Here is a 20,358-nt window from a genome sequence, read left to right on the forward strand (position 1 = left end):
ACACGATTTCAGTGGATTAATAATGATGTCCAATACTCAGTAAAATATGTTCACTCTGAACAAACTGTTCGGAACTTGAAAACGTTCATCTTACAGAGGTCGTTAAAATGGCGCTTCACCTTACATCAGACCGGGCCCTGTGGCATTTTATCATTCCTGCCACCCTACAATTACGCCACTGATGGCTTCTTCTTTACAGAAGTTTCATCAAACCATTTTGTTTAGAGGTTCGAAGTTAATCGGATACCGCCCTAATTCTAACCCTAACTGATACCAGCTAACTACCATAAATGATGCCCACGTTCCTCCAATATCTAAGAGGACAACTTCCGGCAAACCAAAGCTTTTCGGCTCCGGAAGAAGTGTGGTTGCAAAGTTAAAATTTAAAGATATTGCCTTTGGCTTAATTTGACTCAGCACGGGAAACCTCATTAGGTTCGTACATTGGAAGAATTTACACATGGAGAGTTATTTTTTGATTCAATAAGTGAGTTTTTTAACTCGAATACCATGGTTCTCATGGAAAGATCCCGACACCTTACAACGTTGGCCCCAGCAATGCTTCAGCAGATTTCTCGATAGTCGGATACTTTTAACTTACTGCAAATCTAATGTTCCACTCTCCACAGATTATATCGGCTCATTTTTACGTACCGACTTAGGAATCACATCAATAGATATTGGAAGGCGGTATTACCACTTGATTGTATTTCCAGGAGCAGCTATCTTAGGCACCATGTAAACTTTAAGTCTTGAATCAGAATTGCCGCATGCTTCTGGTATTGACAAGGAGCTCTTACGTAACAAGCAAGATACAAAGACTAAGATACACCAAGAATTTACCAGTCCCCATACCGACTTAAGGGGCCGAGTCAATAGAATGGATGTTTACAAGACTCTTCATGGTAAAGTTTTCGATAGACCAGCTATAGACTACCTCACGACCAACTTTTAGAGATGGCCACCGTTGTGAGGTTTAACCTTCTTACTGGCACTCTTGCTTTCTTTCTTTCTTGTTCTAGACAGAACCAATGCTCCTACGAATCCGTCTCCAGATAAAGGTGGCGTCATAACGTAGGGATCTACTATAATTTCTTATATTTTACAAAGATCCTTCCTTAAGCTCCCACTGGGTGAACAACAGATCGTAAGTCTACTTTGGAACCGCTTAGCATAGTTAACAATTTAAACAGCACCCAACCTCCAGTTTGGCCTAAACATTTATGATTCCTTTTTCTGGTTTTTACGGAACCAAAAAACAAAGGTGCCGTAAAATTGTTAATGTTGATAAGAAGTTAGTGTCATGATTAAGTCGTTGTGTGAACTACTGCTGTTTGTTGCTAACTTTGACTAATGAAGAGTGTGCTCAAATAGTGGTTTTTCACGAAAAATATTGCAGTTACAGACGTTCAGGGGAATTCTTTGGCGTCTACGCTACCGTACATTGGTCTCAAGAATAATGGAACGATACAGAGAGACAGGCAGTTAGTTTAGGCGTCCAGGACAAGGTTATCATCCTGCTTAAGACCGTTTTTTACGACTTCGTACGTTAAGACAACGCTACCAGAAGCTTACAATCCCAACTTGAAGACGTTTATAATGTTCGAGTCAGCTGTGAAACTCCAAAAGGAGTAGAATTTGGTAAATCGTACACCTGCCAGATGGTACCTTGACTGTAGTTAATTGCAGAAGGCGTTTAAAATTTCCACAAAATTATGTCCATTGGTAGGATTCTGATTCGAATAGAGTGCTTTTTACAGATGAGAGTAGATTCTGTCTTTACAATTGCGATAGGGGTATTCGCGTGTGCCGACGCGACGTCAGAATGAGCGGTATGCCTAGTGTAACAGGCGAGGAACGACGTCATTCGGTGGATGGTCGGATATGGTCTGGGGTAGCGTTTCTTTGATAGGTTGTACAGACTTGGGTACCATCAACGATCACCGATATATCTTTGATGCTCTTTAATACCATGTTGTGCCATTTGCCTCTAATATTGGCGAAAATTTTGTTCCAATGCATGATAATGCACGAGCGTACGTTGCAAATATAGTGCAAAATTATCTAGAGGACGTTGGAATTGACGTTATGTGGTGGCCAGCGTAGACCGTTTATTTCGAGTATGAACCATCGATGGCAAGCTGTCATTCGTAGCAGTGGTGTAAATACGTCTTATAAAGCAAAAAACATTTTCAATTTTTAGAACTAGTGAATTTATTCATTGTTTTTAGATTGCATTAAGTTTATGAATATTAAAGATGATTAGCGACAACATCACCAAATCTGTTTGTTTTACAAAGTAAAGTATTATGAAATAAAATACGTTTCATTTCAGTTAATATTTTCGTGTTATAGACATGATAAGTGCGTTAATTTTTTGGAGCAGTGTATATATCGACCTTAAGAACATTTATAACTAATGTTATAAAGATATGTGAAAAACTATGTTAAAATTTATGGTAACTTTTTTTAAACAAATCAACTGTTCTGATTGTCTTCACATTGTTGTTTCGCACGGCGTTGTGCTCTAATTGCTCTAATCCTATAAAAAAAATCGGCGGCTCTGGTAGGTTGTTGTCGCGTCACTGTTCATTTTGTGATATAATTAAAAGTGAATATATGCACCGAAATCAATAATAACTTTTAAATTATTCAGCTACGTCGCTTTGGACAACTAATTAAGTCTGAAATTCATTAAAATTGCCAATTTGTGGTTTTGACTGAATTTCATACATTGTTAAAAAGGATGTTTCACATTGTTTACTGGGTTGGTGAATTTCAGTAATGTTTTTATGAAAATACTTGTTAGAGGCTTTTATAATTATAGAGGCAAATATTCTGCAACTAAATGAAATTTAAAAGTAAATGTAGGTTTCTATTGAGAAATTTGTGTTTTTCAGTATTTCTATTTTAGAAAATATGATATTTAATCCACAAATTTGGTATTCCTTATTCAAATATACATACGAAGTTCTGATAGAACTGATAAGAAAAAGATTACTACTATGCTAAAAAAAACATATCAAGAATTTACAAAAGATCTGCAATAGACGTCATTCGCACATTAAAATAGTTAATGGAAAATTTCCATGAACTTTACACAGAAGTAGAACTGTTGTTTCTAGACTTCATTCAAAGGAATGATTTAAGACTTATCAAAAGAGATATCAAAAAACTGAAGAAACTTATAAGAATAATTAAAATGATCATGAGAGAGTCACAAGTAATAATTCATACGGTTAAACACATATTTCTTCTTCTTTACTTGCCGTGTTCTCTCAGAACGTTTGCAACCATCATAGGAACTCGAATCGTTGATGCCGCTGCTCCAAGCAGTTCTGCAGAACTGCAGTTGAATCTCGTTCATAAATTGTTAGCCAGAAAAGGCGTCTTATAATTTGTCTACTTTATCCTTGTATTTTCTCCTGCATGGTCACATACAGCAGTTTGTAGCGCTTACCTCTTATAACATGGCCCAAATATTGCAACTTTCTAATTTTGATAGTGTTTGGGAATCCTTTTTTTGCTCATTTTTTGCAGTAACAAGTCATTTGTTAGTCTGTTCACATAGCTTATTCTAAGCCCACATTTCGAAAGCCTCCAATCTATTGGCGATCTCTTTGTTTAGAGTCCATGCCTCCTCTCCATAGAGCAACACAGAAAACATGTAACTCTTAATATTTTTCTTGAGACTCGGGGAGAGGAATGAACGTGGCGATAGGCTGGTTGATTTCTATGTCAACGAGGCACGCATATTTGCAAATACCTTGTTCAAACTTTTTAAATGTTAATTAGACACTTAGAGGTCACCAGCTGACAACAACAACAAAATACTTAGAAATCAAATATATGATAATATCGTCAACAGAAGCTATAGATATTTTATATCATCCAAAACTTATCCAGGAGCGGATATATCCTCTGATGACAATCCAGTTTTTTTTGTCGATGAGAGTGAAACTAAAGAATGTAAAGCACCCTAGCTCCAAGAATATCATGGATACAAGGCGGCTCAAACAAGACAATACATGCTGAAACGAAATTTAAAATAAACGAGAACTTAAGAAAAGTCAAAGAAGATAATGCAGAAACTCTAACTATTGCCCAAAATGAGGAAACATTTAACATGCCCTTGTGTCAGTTAGAAAGGAAACCCTTAAGCCACTTGGGGAAAACACAAAACATTCAATGGCAATAGAAATTTTTGGACTTCCCGGTAGTCGGTCCCGGCTACGAAAGTAGTCGTTAAGTCATGTTAAGGGCGCTTGCGCGACTTGAAAACCCTAACACTAGACCTTAGCCAGAAGGTTACACGAACTTTACTTTTTAGTATGATAGCTTTCATTTACACAAAAAAATAAAAAAAATGACAGGTTCTAGAAAAAAACACAAGAGCAAATATCATTTAAAAATATAAAGGAGATATTATTACTGATGTAAAGAAAAGATTTTGCCACTGGACCAATTACATCCAAAAGCTATTTAATGATGAAAGAAAAGAACTGTAATTAGAAACCACAGAGGATACCAGACCACCAATATTACGGGAAAAAGTCATATATGCCATCAAAAATAGCAAAGCTACTGAACCAGATGATGTAATATGATGATGGGATATTAGGTTAAAACTACGCCTAAGAATGCTTCGGTGTTACGTATTCACTACTCTTATTTATGACTTGCAAGCATGGACATTGAAACAAGTGCTTCTGAATAAGTTGGCCGCCTTTGAATTTTGGTGTTACAGAAGAATCCTACGAATATCATGAACTCAAAGAATGACAAACGTAGAAATTACTAGAAGAATAGGAAATGAAGCTGAAATATTACTGAGTATCAAAAGAAAAAAACTTAATTACTTACGACATGTGATGAGAAGGCCAAAATACTCATTATTACGAGATTAAAGCAAAATATGAAAAGACGAAGAATATCGTGGCTTAAGAACTTGAGGGAGTGGTTTGAATGCAGTAGTGCAAAACTATTTAGATCTGCAATCAATAGGGTCCGTATAGTCATGATGATTTTCAACATTCAATAAAAGATGGAACTTAAAGAAGAAGAAGATGAAAGTAACTTCAAATATTCCTTTGGAATAGTTGCTGTATTGTATATAGAGTTACACTTTTCCACTAGTATTTCTATATGTTCCATATTGATAAGTTTGTGTATATCTGCTGGTATTTGATCAGGCCCATGAACTTTATTGTCTTTTGTCAATTTTATTGCATATGATACTTATTTAGTAATATTTAGACCTGCAACATTGGTCGCCTTGTTTATTCTGTCTTTAATTTAAGTTTTTCTATCTTTTGTCCTCAAAAACATCCTAAACGTATTGTCTCCTTTTTTAAAATATTACCCTGGTATTCGAATCAGTCTTTTTTTTATCTAATACCAAGTTGCTCTAATTTACCTAACTCATTCCACTTATGATTTTCTTGATAGAAATGGAAAATGGCATGAGACAAGGCGCCTCTTAACGATATTATTTATTACAGCACTTAATAGGATTGTCAAAAATTACAGGAGCGTAAGATTTAAAAGACTTTATGATCAGTCACTATAATTTACACAACTTATATTTATACTACATGTTTATATTAACGATAGACACTGTTTACCAAAACACCTAAGGCTAGTGTTGATCTAGAAATGTCTTCAAAATTGAATGTTAGTACAACATTGTAACAAAACCTCAAATACAATACATTGATCATTTGTTCCCTACTGAAACGCGTATCTATAGATGGTAGTTTACACTTGACGTCCTTAAACAGATTTACAGAGGAATCATCAGAATGATGTCTTTAGCATTAAGTAATTGGCACTAAGCTCTTGTGATATTACCCACAATCTTCCGTATAGTTAAAAAAATAGTTTAAATATTGTTAATCTGAGATCTCAAAGACCCGCTAGAAGACCCGAACTTTCCAATGAATATCAAATAGCCAAATTACTTTTCACTAAAAAACATTACAATTTGTAATTCAGATGAGTAAAAAATACGTTTTGTTTACCGATAAATCCAGATTTTGCCTCAATCCGAAGAGAGTGGAGAGCTTGTGAGCTTGTGAATATGGTGAACGATGTGCCGAGTGAACTTTTAGACATAAAGTCAGCGTTTTTCATTATCGGAGATTATTTTACACTGATGCAAGAAAATGCACAAACTCTTGTCGCCTGCAGTGCTTGAAAACTAAATAGTGAAACTACAGCTCAAGAACAAAATCAAATTTACAAACAATTTAGAAACATAAACTTGTAAATGTACTATATATTCAACATTTTCAAATTTATTTTGCTGAATGTTGAAAAGAGAAACTTTTTATCCCAAACTTTACATCTAAATAAAAAACTTACCCCTCTTCTGTAAATCATCCCTGGATATTTGACTAGTGAGCGCGGTGGGTGCTGGAGGGAGGCCAAGTGGGGGTGCCGTGGGGGTTCCCGGATACCAGGCCCAGCCCGGCGTTTGCCCGTTGAACATCCTTAATTTGTCATACACTGATTCATTTTGTGCGGACGCCTGCTGTTCCTTCTGCGACGCCAAATTTCTCAGCACCCGATTTATTGACGACACCTGCAACAAAAAGAAATATTTAAATTAGAATACAAAATCAATAAAACGCTCAAATCTAGTAAATATTTTGTGTGGTTTGTAAGAAGTTTTAGAAGAACAAAAATAATTGTCCTAAGTCGTTAATTAGGAAAAATTTCGTTTCTCAATTTTTGTAATTTGTATAACTTCATTACTTAAATAAGATTAAAGGTAGGATTTTTATTTTTTTAATAAAGTACTATTCTAAATTTTGAATAAAATCCTTTATAAAAAGGTATATAAAAAACCCAGTTGGGCTATGTTGCATTGACAAAACGTTTTCGGAATAAATATTCCATCATCAGTGTCCTAAAATAGTATTTAACCACTTAATTAAAAAGAACATGAAAAGATTTAAGTTTTGACTAAGGTTAATGTAAAAGTGTGGTTAATACTTACAAGTTAATACATGGATGTAGCCACTAAATATGTGGGTAAAAACCCTTTAAAATTATTAAATAAGATTTGATCTACATTATGTCTAATTTACAGTTAAGATGTTAAAGTTAAAGTTGGATTGGTAACAGGGCGACATATGACTCTACATTAGTTGCGAGTCCTGAGACGGTATGTCTACGAGGACTTTGTCAAAGCAACTGATTGAAATGACAATTTTGGCAGGTTAAGACGGAAGTTATGACAGAGCAGTCAGTGTAACTGTATATGTCTATTTAAGACAGAAGCCAACGTTGTTTAAAAATTGTGAAAATTGAAATAAAATGAAATTATAACAGTATCAACCATCAATGTTATTGTTTTAAATAGTTCTTTTTAATTAAGTGGTTAAATACTATTTTAGGACACTGATGATGGAATATTTATTCCGAAAACGTTTTGTCAATGCAACATAGCCCAACTGGGTTTTTTATATACCTTTTTATAAAGGATTTTATTCAAAATTTTTAATATATGGTATACAGCCAAATACAGGAACTTTGTTTCCTTGTGGAAAGTACTATTCATTATATATATTGAGCTTTTCTGTATTGCTGCATTATTGTTAAATATTTTTAGGTAAAGGAGAGGCAAAGAAGATATGTAGAAGGAAGAAAAGGTTACTATTAGAGTCTAAATTGAGGTCTCACATTTGGACCTTTGGTAGATTGAACAACATGTGTAAGTCTAATAATCCAGTTTGCTTAAAAAGGAAGGTTTTTAACCAATGTGTTTTACCGGTTCTTACATATGGTGCAGAAATACTAACTCTGACAAAAAATACAATAAATAAAATAAGAAACACGCTATGTAAAGATCAATGTTATGTATCACCATTAGAGATAAAGTACTACAACTAGAAATATGAAGAAGATCAGGAGTCACGGATGCAGTTGAAATATCCATGAGTAAATAGGCTTGGCCGGCCATATTGCCAGATTGGCGGATGATAGATCGACGAGAAAGATTCTTAAATGGCGACCAAGACAAGAGGCATAGCGAAACCGAATTAGAGCACGACCGAATTAGGTGGAATTGGTAAAAAAATAGAAAGATGGGCTAAATATTTCCTAAATATAATATAAATAAAGGATTAAGATCAAAGCCAATTAATGCAACTAACAAAGATAAAGCAGTAGTAGATGAAAATTATAATAAAGACCTACCTACCAGAGAACAGATTGTAACTATAATGAAACAATTGAAAAGTCTACCAGGGACCTCCTAGCGAAAACAAAAGCACATTTTTCTAAAAAAAGGTGAAAAAAGTGAATAGAAATCAATAAAATAATAAATGAATTGTAGATCAAAGAACAAACAGTTACACAGTGGAATAAAACTATCCTATCTCCAATCCATAAAAAAGATGTTCCAGAATGTCAAAAATTGTAGGGGAATAGCATTATGAAATGCAATATATAAAGTTTTGACCATATCGATAAGCAACAAAATAAAACAAACGTTAAAAATAACCTGCCCGAACCGAAACAGATCAGTAATATACCAAGGTATTACAATGAAACAAATATCATCTAGCTCACATGAATTTATTGCATTAAAGCAATTAAATATGTTGTAGCATTAAATATGTTGTTTATCTATTTTTGAGTGGTATATTATACAGTAAATAGAAATAAACTTTTTGAAGAACTAGAAGATTTTGAATTTCTACAAAAAACAATAATAAGATTAACTATGTGCATACTCTTTAATAATTTAATCTTGCAGAAAACTTTACGATAATCTAAAATCTACATTAACGATCCAATACATCACCACACATCATCACAAGCATCAATGTGAAGTATATTTCTGATAATCTTAGAATGATCTTAAGATAATAGTAGTTTTTTGATAAATGTATAATAAAACAATTTTGTTTCGAAGCAAATGCTACGGGAACAACCGTTTACCTGTTCTTCACGGTTTAAACAAACAAAATATAAGCGATTAACGGTATCTGTTGTGCCTCGCATCGGTTTTAAAAACTCTGAGAAATTTTGTATAAAACTAATTTTGGAGGTCCATTGTTAGTTTTGTTTATGGAAAATGAAAATGGGAAAGTTGAAAGTCATTTCTTGAGAAGTAGGAAATTCGAGTAATTTTAAAGGACTAAAAGGTTATTGGTTGAAAAAACAGGATAGAAAAAGAAAAAGAAAGAAGGTTATCTGTTGCTGACCTCAGAGAGAAGAATAGTCGAATCCTAAAAAGTAAATAAATCCTAAAAAGTGCCGGTAGATTTTTGAATGGTGTAAAACTAATTCTGTGGGTAAGAGGTTAAAAACTGGTAGCAGTTTCTGGACTAGGAATGCTAATTGGGAGAATTTGCAGGATTTGACATTTGCAGTATTTGTAAGTACAAATAAATTTATCATTCGTCTGGAGATCCATAGTCAAGGTTATTTTGGCAGCCAAAAGAGACAGAAAGGACATTTGTTAATAAGACATTTGAGTCTATGTAAGCAGAACAAGAGAAGGAGTTATAGCTTTAGAGACTTCGATAAAAGAACATCAGGGATATTTTAGAATTGAAATAATTGAAATTAAACTAGTTTTCGAGAACAATATTGCAGAGGCATAACATTTTAAAACGAATCGATAAAATAAAATTAATTTGTATATTTTTCTTTGTTAATTTTTTGTAAAGTAAGTGCTTAATTTTCTCGTAATGAAGTTTTTAGGTTATGTTCTTAGTGAGTTGGCAAAGGTTACTAGATATTTGCTGATGTCTTTTACAGTTGCAGAAAAATCACTCATTTATAGTAATATATATTATAGTAATATACTTTATTTCGTTTCTTTAAAGAACCAAAAATATGATAGAGACTCTAATCAGTGCAATATTTTTTATAATGCTATTCACCCTTCGTTAAAACCTGACAGTTAATTCTGCGGCTAGCGACCTATCATTTTGACCAATTTAATATTCAATTCGTTATAAGAAATCCCTCTAATTTTAGTTTTACACCCGAGCAATAACCGACAACCAACCCCAGCTAACCGATAAACTGTCGAGAATGTCGAATTACCACTCTATTGAAATCCATTAGGCTTTCAAATATTTAAATTTTATCCCATAGTCTACATCGGGTTCATAATCATAATAGAGCCAGAGCCGAATTCATAACTACACCAAAAAGATTTGACAATTGTAGCTCTTTTGCACAAATTTATTATCGTGTAAAATACCCACTGCCTCCTGCTACATAACCTTATTCGGTTTGAGATAGATTGGTTAAGTGATGGACTATATGTTTTATGACTTAATTTAATAATATATATTTTTTTAAAGTATAACGGTATAATAAGAAATACCATAATTCAGTTTTGGGTAATTTTTTATGTTGGTTTAGGTTAATGTTGCTAAGTTTATGTTTCCTTTGGGTTTATGTTTATGTTTTTTTTTGTTTGTTTGTTTTTGTGTAGGTAGGATATTTATAAAGTAATTTCTGACATCAAATTTTTTCAGACATATATAATTTACATTATATAGAACAAAACGGACAAAATTATTACGGCTTTAGTATTAACGTTTGGATCTCGTAATCGTAACTTCAAATCCCACACACACACACACAACCATATTTTTTTATTTCTTTTTAATCATTAATAGAAAACGTGAAGACACAGTATGCACGGTAAGCATATTACACTCTTTTAAATTTCGGAGAAATTTTTTATACAATTTAAAGTTTTAAATAAATTAAGGCTGTAGAAATAAATGTTAGACTTACTATGTCTATTTTATTTAAACCTATTACGATCAATTTCAAACACTACAATTTGCTGTTCATCTTCAGGTCTTCGGTAAGGTTAATTTAAGATGATGACAGTTCAAGGAATGTAGTTACATAGGTGCTTATTGACGCTCATTTGTGCTATGATGCTCTCTGATAGTCTTCATCACATGAACAACATCATAGCACAAATGAACGTTCAATACGAGCCTATATAACTACATTCCTTAAACCGGCATCATTTTAAGCTAAGCTTACCGGAAAGCTGAAGATGAACAGCAAATTGTAGTGTTCGAAACCGCTCGTCCTAGATTTAGAAGTCTAACATTATTTTCTACAAGCCTGTTGAAATGGACTTACCCGTGCAACCCACTTATCATTTTAAATAAAAATCTTAATTTATCAAAGGTATGTAGTAAAACTGTCGCTCTGATAGCAGATGGCCGAATTATATTTACTAAACTTTGAGAGAACTATGAGAGTAGAGTGATGGCTCATGTCCCGACCAGAAAACAAAAATTTTAACGTGGTAGTATAAAATCTACATTGATCCACTGTTTATTCTAGGTAACGCTGGTGTATCAGTTTTTAGAGATTACACTCAGCACGGCAAGAGATAAGGAGTTGTGTCTCGGTGTTAGGGTACGTTTATACCGGAGGCTATCGAATCGTATTCTCGCCTCGAGCATAGCAGTGACAGTGAACGCTCGCATTTAAAATAATGTATTTATTTTACCTGGCACGATCCTATGATCGGAGCGAAGGTCGGCGCCTCGTTGTGAGCGCCCACTTACTCACTCCATAGATCCCACGTGAACAATTGGACCATGAAATATAGATATGGATGTAGTAAAATCGCTTTACCTATACCTCTTTTAGACAAAATTCAAAATTTAACTGCCTTAACTGAAATTATTAGCATGTGTATATATAGTACGATAAAAAACAAAGAAATGTTCATCTGCTAAACAAATAATGAAATTTTTAAATTTAGTTTAAGTAAAATACAGTAAAATTATCATTTTATAATTTTTTATAACCTAACACTTTTATTTACAAGAGAGTTAAAGAGGAGAATCGGACCAACATGGGCCGCTTACGGAAAACTGAGGGAAGTTTTAGACCAGATATTTCCTTGTACTTGAAAGAAAGGTCTTTGATCGATATGTGCTTCCATTTCCAACGTATGGAACAGAAATACTTACCCTTACCAGAAAAGTAATAAATAATATACATGTGGTACAGAGAGCAATGGAGAGGTCAATGTTGAATACATCTCTCAGATACAGAGTTTTAAATCAAACAGTTAGGAGAAAAACTGGTGTTACGGAAGCAGTTAAAAGAATAACAATGCTAAAGCAACAATTTTATTGAACGTCTCTAAGACCAGAAGTAATGGAATTATTTATGGAGGCCTATGTTCAGCAAAGGACTCAAAACAAATATCAATGATGATGACACTTTTATAAAAGATTCTTTTTGAAAAAAATTGAATATGCTGTAATATAAAAGATACTCAAGACAGAAAAGATAATATATAAGTAAATATTTTCTATTCTTTTACTAATATACTCTATAAAAGAAAAGCTTATAAAAATAAACATGATTTCCATAAGGCAGAGTATACTTGAATTATAATGTTAAATTAGTACTTATATTTACAATTTTAGATAAAAACATATAAATTTTATTTTACTTTTTTTTAACATACATTTTCAAATAGATTTGTACTTCCAGAACGGCCCTGAGCGGCATCACCATCACAATATAGGCATAAAGCGCATGATTGAATTTTAAATCCAGTATATAGGTCCAGTGTAGGCCCGCCAATTACGCTAATGAAATTAATGAAATTGCGTATCTATTGTTGTTCGGAACTGGAGGGGAGCCACATGTCACCAAGTCATCGCGGTCTGCTTGTGACGGATCAGAAGCAGGATCAGTAAAAAGTTGATATCTGATTTGCAAAATATGCGTGTAGTGTGTTTACGTCAATTGCGTTTTATGATCTTGAGTTAAGATAACCGTACAGTAGCGTACAAGGGAATGGGAGTTTTTTAATGAAAGTAAACGAAAATATTTTATAATGAAAATTCGAAATGGTTGTGAAAAAGTCTTTTCTTTTTTGTCATTTTTTGTGTGTATATAGTGTGTGGGATCATGGCATCAGACAAAATCTATTTGCAATAAAACATGAAAATTATTAATTACTTGACATGTTTTCATGTTGTCTACATATTTCTTCAAATTATACCACTATTTTTACATTTCTGATAAAATTCATCGAAGTATCGATGAAGTACCGATTTTTCTGAGAAAGACGGGAGAGCTGTTATATTTAGCGGCAACGGAAACACTTTGTGAATTAGTTCTTAATACAGAATTGAAGAGAACCGAGAGTTCAGAGAACCTTCGAGGAATATGTGATTTAGATCACAAATAAATACGTTGTCACAAATACAGACAGAAGAGTTAAATATTCAAATCTATCTTTGTAAAATGCTATGATGACAGGTCACACCGTTTGTCCAGTAAGGTAACGGCGCCATCTAGGAAAGAAATATGAACTACCATATTTCAATCATCTTGAAATGATACGATTAATTGATAATAGTCTATTAATTATATAATAATATAATTAATTATTACTTTAATAATATTTTTAAGGTAGAATTTAATACAAAATATTTCAAAGCTTTACGTTAGTTTAGATTTAAAACCTAGCGCCATATAGAATAGAAAATCTGAACTATCAACATCTGACATTTCATTATATATATCAACAATATAAATTACATATATTAATACATATTATTTACATAGATAATTAATAATACGAATATTTATTATTTTTCTGTTTTCGCAAAATTGACAAAAATCTTGGTTGCTCTAATTTAAAGGTAAGATTTATTTAAATAAAATAATAATGAAGCAAAATAATTTAATGCTTGTTAGTATTTATTTATTTGGTTTATATACAAGAAGGTACATGCTGGTTTTTGTACGCATATCGATTTCATAAGACGTCATTTAATTTTTTTAAAAGAACTCGAGGAATACCGGATCGACTTGGGTAATTTTGATTTTAAAATATTTATATGAATATCTGTATAAAATATAATAAAATAAAATTATGTAAATAAATTAAGTAAAATCAATCCAATAAAATAAAATAAATTAAATTAAAAACCATGGCCCTCTGCGTAGACGATAAGAAAGCTATGCTTTTACTTTCACAGAATTACAGCATATATCACTTTTTGATTTTTTAAAACCATTTTAATAATATATAATGATAATCAAAATGAAGTAATTGAACATAAATATAAAATAATAAAGTAAATGTAAATTACAAATAAATTCTGTTTTATATTTAACAAATTTTGAAATACTAAAATCATTAAACAAAATTTTCAAAGGAAAATTATTAAAATTTTTCAAACTTTAAAGAACTTAATTGTGTGGTAATATTATAAAAAAAATATTAACAATTCAGTAATAAGCAGATATGAAATTTTATTAACTCACATCTCCTTTGTTATTGGTCCGATTGGAGCGTTTGATACGTTAAATGAAAGAGAAGGATATCACGAATATATTAAGATAAACGAAACAAACAAGGCGACTATCGAAAAGGTACTACACAGTGTCTTCATTATTAATGAAAGTATAGTTACATTAGCCTAATTAGCCTAATGAGCCACACTCTTAAAATTTTCACAACAGAATTAGACGCAAATGCGAAGAAGATCTGGAAGATACCCAATTTGATTTAAGAAATGCTATGGGAACCAGGAAGGTACTTTTTGCGCTTAACATCCTATTACAAAAATGCCGTGACCAACGAAAATATGTATTTGCATGTTTCGTGGACTTCGAAAAGGCATTCAATAAAGTACAGCATGTAAAATTAATGCAAATACTGAAAAATATCGGAATAGATGACAAGGATATTCGTGTCATTAAAAATTTGTACTGGAATCAAACTGCTATCGTAAAAATTGGAGATAACTACACCGATGAAATCTCCATACAACGAAGAGTCAGACAAGGTTGCATTTTGTCCCCAACATTGTTCAATGTTTACTCGGACCAGTTATTTAAAAAGGCACTTGAAAAACAACCATATGGAATAAAAATCAATGGGGAACTACATAATGTAATTAGATATGCAGACGATACGGTAATTCTTTCAGATAATATTGAAGGTCTCCAAATTCTGCTTGATCGTATTCATGAGGTAGGAGAGGAAATGGGCATAAAAAGAAACTTAAACAAAACCAAATTTTTAGTGTTTAGTCGTAACCCACATCCCGATGCAAAGCTTCAATTAAACGGAGTCCAAGTTGAGAAAGTCCACAAAATGACATATTTGGGAACTGTGATAACGGACCAACTAGGTCCAGACATAGAAATAAAACGTGGAATAGCAATGTCGAAAACTACTTTTATGAAAATGAAGTCATTTCTTTGCAATAATCATCTCAGTTTAGAACTAAGACAAAGAATGGATAAGTGTTACGTTTGGTTCGTACTTTTGTATAGTGCAGAAGTGTGGACGCTAAAAGTATCGATTATGAACAAAATTGAAGCATTGAAAATGTGGGTTTATAGACGAATACTGAAGATACCTTGGACAGCAAAGAAAAGTAATGAAGTACTTAGGAGCGTCAACAAAGATAGAGAACTGCTAAAGACCGGTAAACATCGAAAAATGTCTTATCTAGGATATATAGTAAGGAGAAGTCGATATAAAATATTACAACTGATACTTAAAGGTAAAATAGAGGGCCGTAGAGGTGTAAGAAGAAAACAGGTTTCTTGGTTAAAAAACATTCGTGAATGGACACAGGTAACAAATGCAGGACAATTATTCCATATTGCAGAAGATCGAGAAGCCTTCGCAATGGTGATCGTCAACGTCGGATAATTCTGCTATGGCACGCGAAGAAGAAGAATAGTTACATACGAGATGTCATAGGGCACTATGGATAAAAATAATTTAACTAAAAGGCAAATTGTGATTTCTTGACTTAAAGGAGGCCTATGGCTGAATACAAAATAAACAACTGAACGAATTCTAATATGCTTTATAGCAAATGAAAGGGGAGGAAATAACGAATATATTAAGTGAGAAAAAATAAATAAAGGGACTAAAGGGTACTACACAGTATCTTCATTAATAACATTAATAATGAACGTATAGCGACATACGACATATTGCATGACACTATGGATGATAATAGACATATTTGCTTTAAATATAAAGCATAATGTAAATATAAGGTAAATTTGCTTTATTGATCTGAAAAAGGCCTCTGACTAATTACAAAATAAACAACTAGTCTAATACTAGCATATCTCGTTTAATTTGATGTCTCTTCCAAAATTAGATTTTGTTGTTCTCTTCCTATATACATTTATTGTTTTTTTTTGTGACATGTACTTCCGAGTCCTATTTCTGATATTCCTAAATAAATTTGCGTGTCATGTATTCTACATCTTCGTAGTCCTGAGCCAAGACTATTTGATCGTCTGCAAAGCATAGTGTGTACAGTGTAGTGTCGTTTGGAGTGATTCCTATACCACTACATTTGTTTTCCACGGCTTCAGCGCTTGCTCCAAGTAGATCTTAAACAAAGTCAGGGACTTCGTCTCTCTTATTTATAATAATAAATATATCCATAACATATAAAACAAAACGTATGTTATTCTTTAAAATGGCCTTGTATTTAAACTTTTTAGTTATGAGGAAATACCAGTTTCAGCGTTTTTGTAAGATTTTACACATTTTCATTTTAAATTATCTATATCAAAAATGTAAAAATTAAGCTAATGTGCTACAAAGCTTTAAAATGGACAAGTCAAATAGTGTCTGATATTCTTATTATCAAAAAACCTTTCCATCGTGATTTTCTTTTCGAAGAATTTATCTTATATTCGTTGAACACTAGTTACACTATTTTGGTGTTCGATTTAGTCTTCTTTAGTAGATACATACTCCTAGCAAAATATCCTAAAGTTGAAATAAAATCAATAGCCTTTTTTTTTAAGTCAATTGATATAATAAAAGTAATAGTTTTCACAATAACAATTTTTTTAATTAAAATGTGGTAGTTTTTCATACACATATTATATATATTTTTTGCAATTCTCGCGCCACTGTCATCGAAGCAATAAGAGAGTAAAATATACAACCGTCGGGCTAGTACAAAAGGGGCGCGAGGGGTAGCTTTTTTTGAATGAAATCACCAAAGCGTGCAGGACCATTCGGATTCGGTCATATGTGAAATGATCTGAGGTAGACTGGCGTATGGGGGAGACAGGACGGGAATTGGACTCATCTTAATTAGGCATACGGCTAAACCCCGATGATTGTGCTTTTTTATAACCTTTCTAGTGTTATATTGCGAGTAATAGATAAGTTGTCTAGAACAACACAAGATTAGGGTAAAGTCGTGTAGAGCAACTAAAACGATAGAGAGAAAATCTTTTGATTATTAAAAGATTTTTTTTTGTCATACGTGGGTATCTATAGAACTTGTTGAGCTTGCTTGATTTGAAGCGTTTTTGTGTTTATAAACAAGTGTAAGAAGCTACATTAATTTTTTATAGTATATGACCTAAACATGCTGTTTTTGGTTGACATGTTTTATTATCGGGCTAGTTTTAGTAATTTTACTCGGTATCTAATTGGTTGATGTGTGAAAACATTATGATATTAAGCTCGAACTGATCTTTTTTTCATCAATGGCCCCCTGAATACTCACCGGTATATAGAGGATGTTGTGGCAGAAGCAGTAGTTCCATTAAATCCATTTATTGGAAACAATTTCGTCCTTATCTATGACAATGTAAGGCTGCATACTGCAAGAATCGTGACAAATTGGGGAAAGTAGGAATTAATACTCTAGAATGGACAGCCTGCAGCCCTGATTTAAATATCATCGAACATCTTTGAGATAAACTTCATTGTAGGGTTAGAAGTCAACGAGGCCAGCCAGAAAGGCATGCAGAACTTCACAACATGCTTCGTGAAGAATATAAACGTATTCCTCAAGTTTTTATTCAAAATGTGTTCCTTTGCCTTCCAAATCGTATACAAACGGTTATTGATGTTTTAGAGCATATTACCCGATATTAAACAATTTTGTTAAAGCTCACTCATATTTTTTATTGTTTGTAATTAGTTTCGATATTACACTATTTTCTTTTTCAATATTCTATTTAAATAAATTATGCTAAGAAGTAAAGCCGTAATGGTCATTTTTTGTTGTAAAAATGAAAAATGTTGAGTAAACAATATGAAACAGTGCATAAAACTTTCTTTCTTTTTTTCATCATTTAGATGAACATAGGACTTATGATCCAATAAATAGATGAAGTAGTCTACTTCTTTTTTTTTCTCCACCTTTTGACCGAAAAACCCACCACTCTTCGAGTGATCCTTATATATATATATATATATATATATATATATATATATATATATATATATATATATATATATATATATATATATATATATATATATATATATATATAAATTTTAAGGATCACTCAGAAGAGTGGTGGGTTTTTTCGGTAAAAAGGTGGTGGAGAAAAAAAACAAAGTTGATGGCTACTTCATCTATTTATTGAAGACGTTTCGCTTTCTCAATCAGAAAGCATCATCAGTTCATCTAAAAAGAACACTATGAAAAAACCACACAAGCATGGAAAAGTTGTTACATGTGTTACCTTAAAAAGATATGTAGCAGTCAGTGATATTAAAGTTGTAAAGACACTTAAGTAAATGGACATTATACGATTACGATGTATAAACAATAAATTGAACTAAATAAGTTAACAATTTGTGCAAACTAAGCACAGCAAAAACAACATGTGGTTTTGTTTTTTTATATAAAAATGTATAAGTAAAAAAACATTGAAAAAGAGAATGAAGAACTAAGAAAATCATAGATGCACTTCCAACAATACAGCAATAGTTATGATTTAATTTTAACTTTAGGTAGCATTATTATATTAATTAATATTGAAATTGAATAATTTAATGTATAATGAAATAAAGGAGGAGGAGGACTTTTTTATTAATATTATTACATTATTGTCATTTTTAAATACTTATGGATATTGCATTTTAATTTGTATTGTATTATTATATGGAATTATGTTGCACTGTATTGTAGTGTATTTTTTTATGTATATTATTGTCATTTTTAAATACTCATGAATATTGCAGTTTAATTTGTATTGTATTATTATATTAATAATAAAATAAACAATGAATTTTACTGCAGAGTATGTGTAAAAAAATTTTTGCATTCAACTCCTTTCATACATATATGAAAATAAAAATATACATTTTCATCAAAATATTGATTCAATGCTTCATTGATAGTAAGTTGTTATTAATTCTGTTTCTCTTTCTGCTATGTCTTACCTATAGAATTACATATGTAATGATTGTGCAGATTGACTCCCAAATAAATTTGTAACGGCGAATGCGTGTATAGAAGTGTAACTTCCACCGGCAGTCCCGCTGGACTGCCACACCCGTTTTTTTTCTGTACTTTTAAAACAATTATATGTATTAAACAGTTTTATCTTGAAAATACGTACTTTTCCTAATATTTTTATGTATATTTAAAAAGTAGATTTAATTACTAACTCAATTCTTCATTGTCTATCACGGTTAATTAACTTCATTTTACTGACACACAAAATTTTTCATAAGATTGATGACTTCCTCAAATACATCCTACAACTAGTAGATATTAAAAGTGATTAAAATTTGAATATAATACTTATTGCTTTGTTTAAATAGACCATTTGGTTTAAATAGTTACACCGTTCACAAAATTTGACCAATTTTCGAAAAAAAAAGGTAATAAAACAATGTCGATAGATCTCACTCAATTATTTTCATCTATCTATGTTTTTTCTTAAATTGTCGTTAAGGTAGATTGTATTAAATTAAGAGATCAGATATTAGAAAGAAAATTATTCGGTAACCAAATAATAAATTAACATAAATGTAAAAAGACGAGTATAAATACATCCACCAAAATTTTAAGAAAAGTGGCATCCACCATTATTAAATTATTGCAACAAGTTGAGAACTAATGTTTATTTTATGATTTTTGACATTATTCAGGGTAAATTTAGTCTTATGAATACTTGATCGTGTTAAATGCTTCAATCTTGTAAAATCACTACTAAAATCTATCAAATAATAAAAAAATTATCTTCCTAAAGCTACGACATTAAAATTAACAAAACACTTTAAACTAATCAAACAAACTGCGGAAAACTCAAGGTAGAAATATTATTAATTAGTATAAACAGTTTAATACTCCGGAATTCGTTAGATGGATAGATATATAGATAGATTAAATGAGGTGGTATTTGGACTATTCCTGCAGCTCTCAGGAGGACCTAACCGTCTAATTGGGAGGCCACAGAAGCAGCCCATTGATGCCATCTTTGCCTTAAGTATCACCCTCACTATATTCATTGTACAGCATTGGCAGGGTTGATTGTTTCCTGTTTTTTATAAATATTATTAGATAAAAATTGTTTTAT

The 20,358-nt window shown here is 31.9% G+C and overlaps 1 protein-coding gene across 6 annotated transcripts in view; it reads right to left on the minus strand.

The window, feature by feature from the left end:
• toy (paired box 6 protein twin of eyeless) overlaps positions 1-20,358 on the minus strand; it is a 187,478-nt gene that overhangs the window by 60,371 nt on the left and 106,749 nt on the right. For all 6 annotated transcript variants that reach the window (XM_072530020.1, XM_072530019.1, XM_072530021.1 and 3 more), the window contains exon 5: positions 6,364-6,583. In XM_072530020.1, coding sequence (XP_072386121.1) covers positions 6,364-6,583 — 220 coding nt within the window. The remainder of the gene's footprint in view (positions 1-6,363; positions 6,584-20,358) is intronic.

This window comes from Diabrotica undecimpunctata, chromosome 4 (assembly GCF_040954645.1).
Source record: "Diabrotica undecimpunctata isolate CICGRU chromosome 4, icDiaUnde3, whole genome shotgun sequence".
Classification (NCBI taxonomy): Eukaryota; Metazoa; Arthropoda; class Insecta; order Coleoptera; family Chrysomelidae; genus Diabrotica; species Diabrotica undecimpunctata.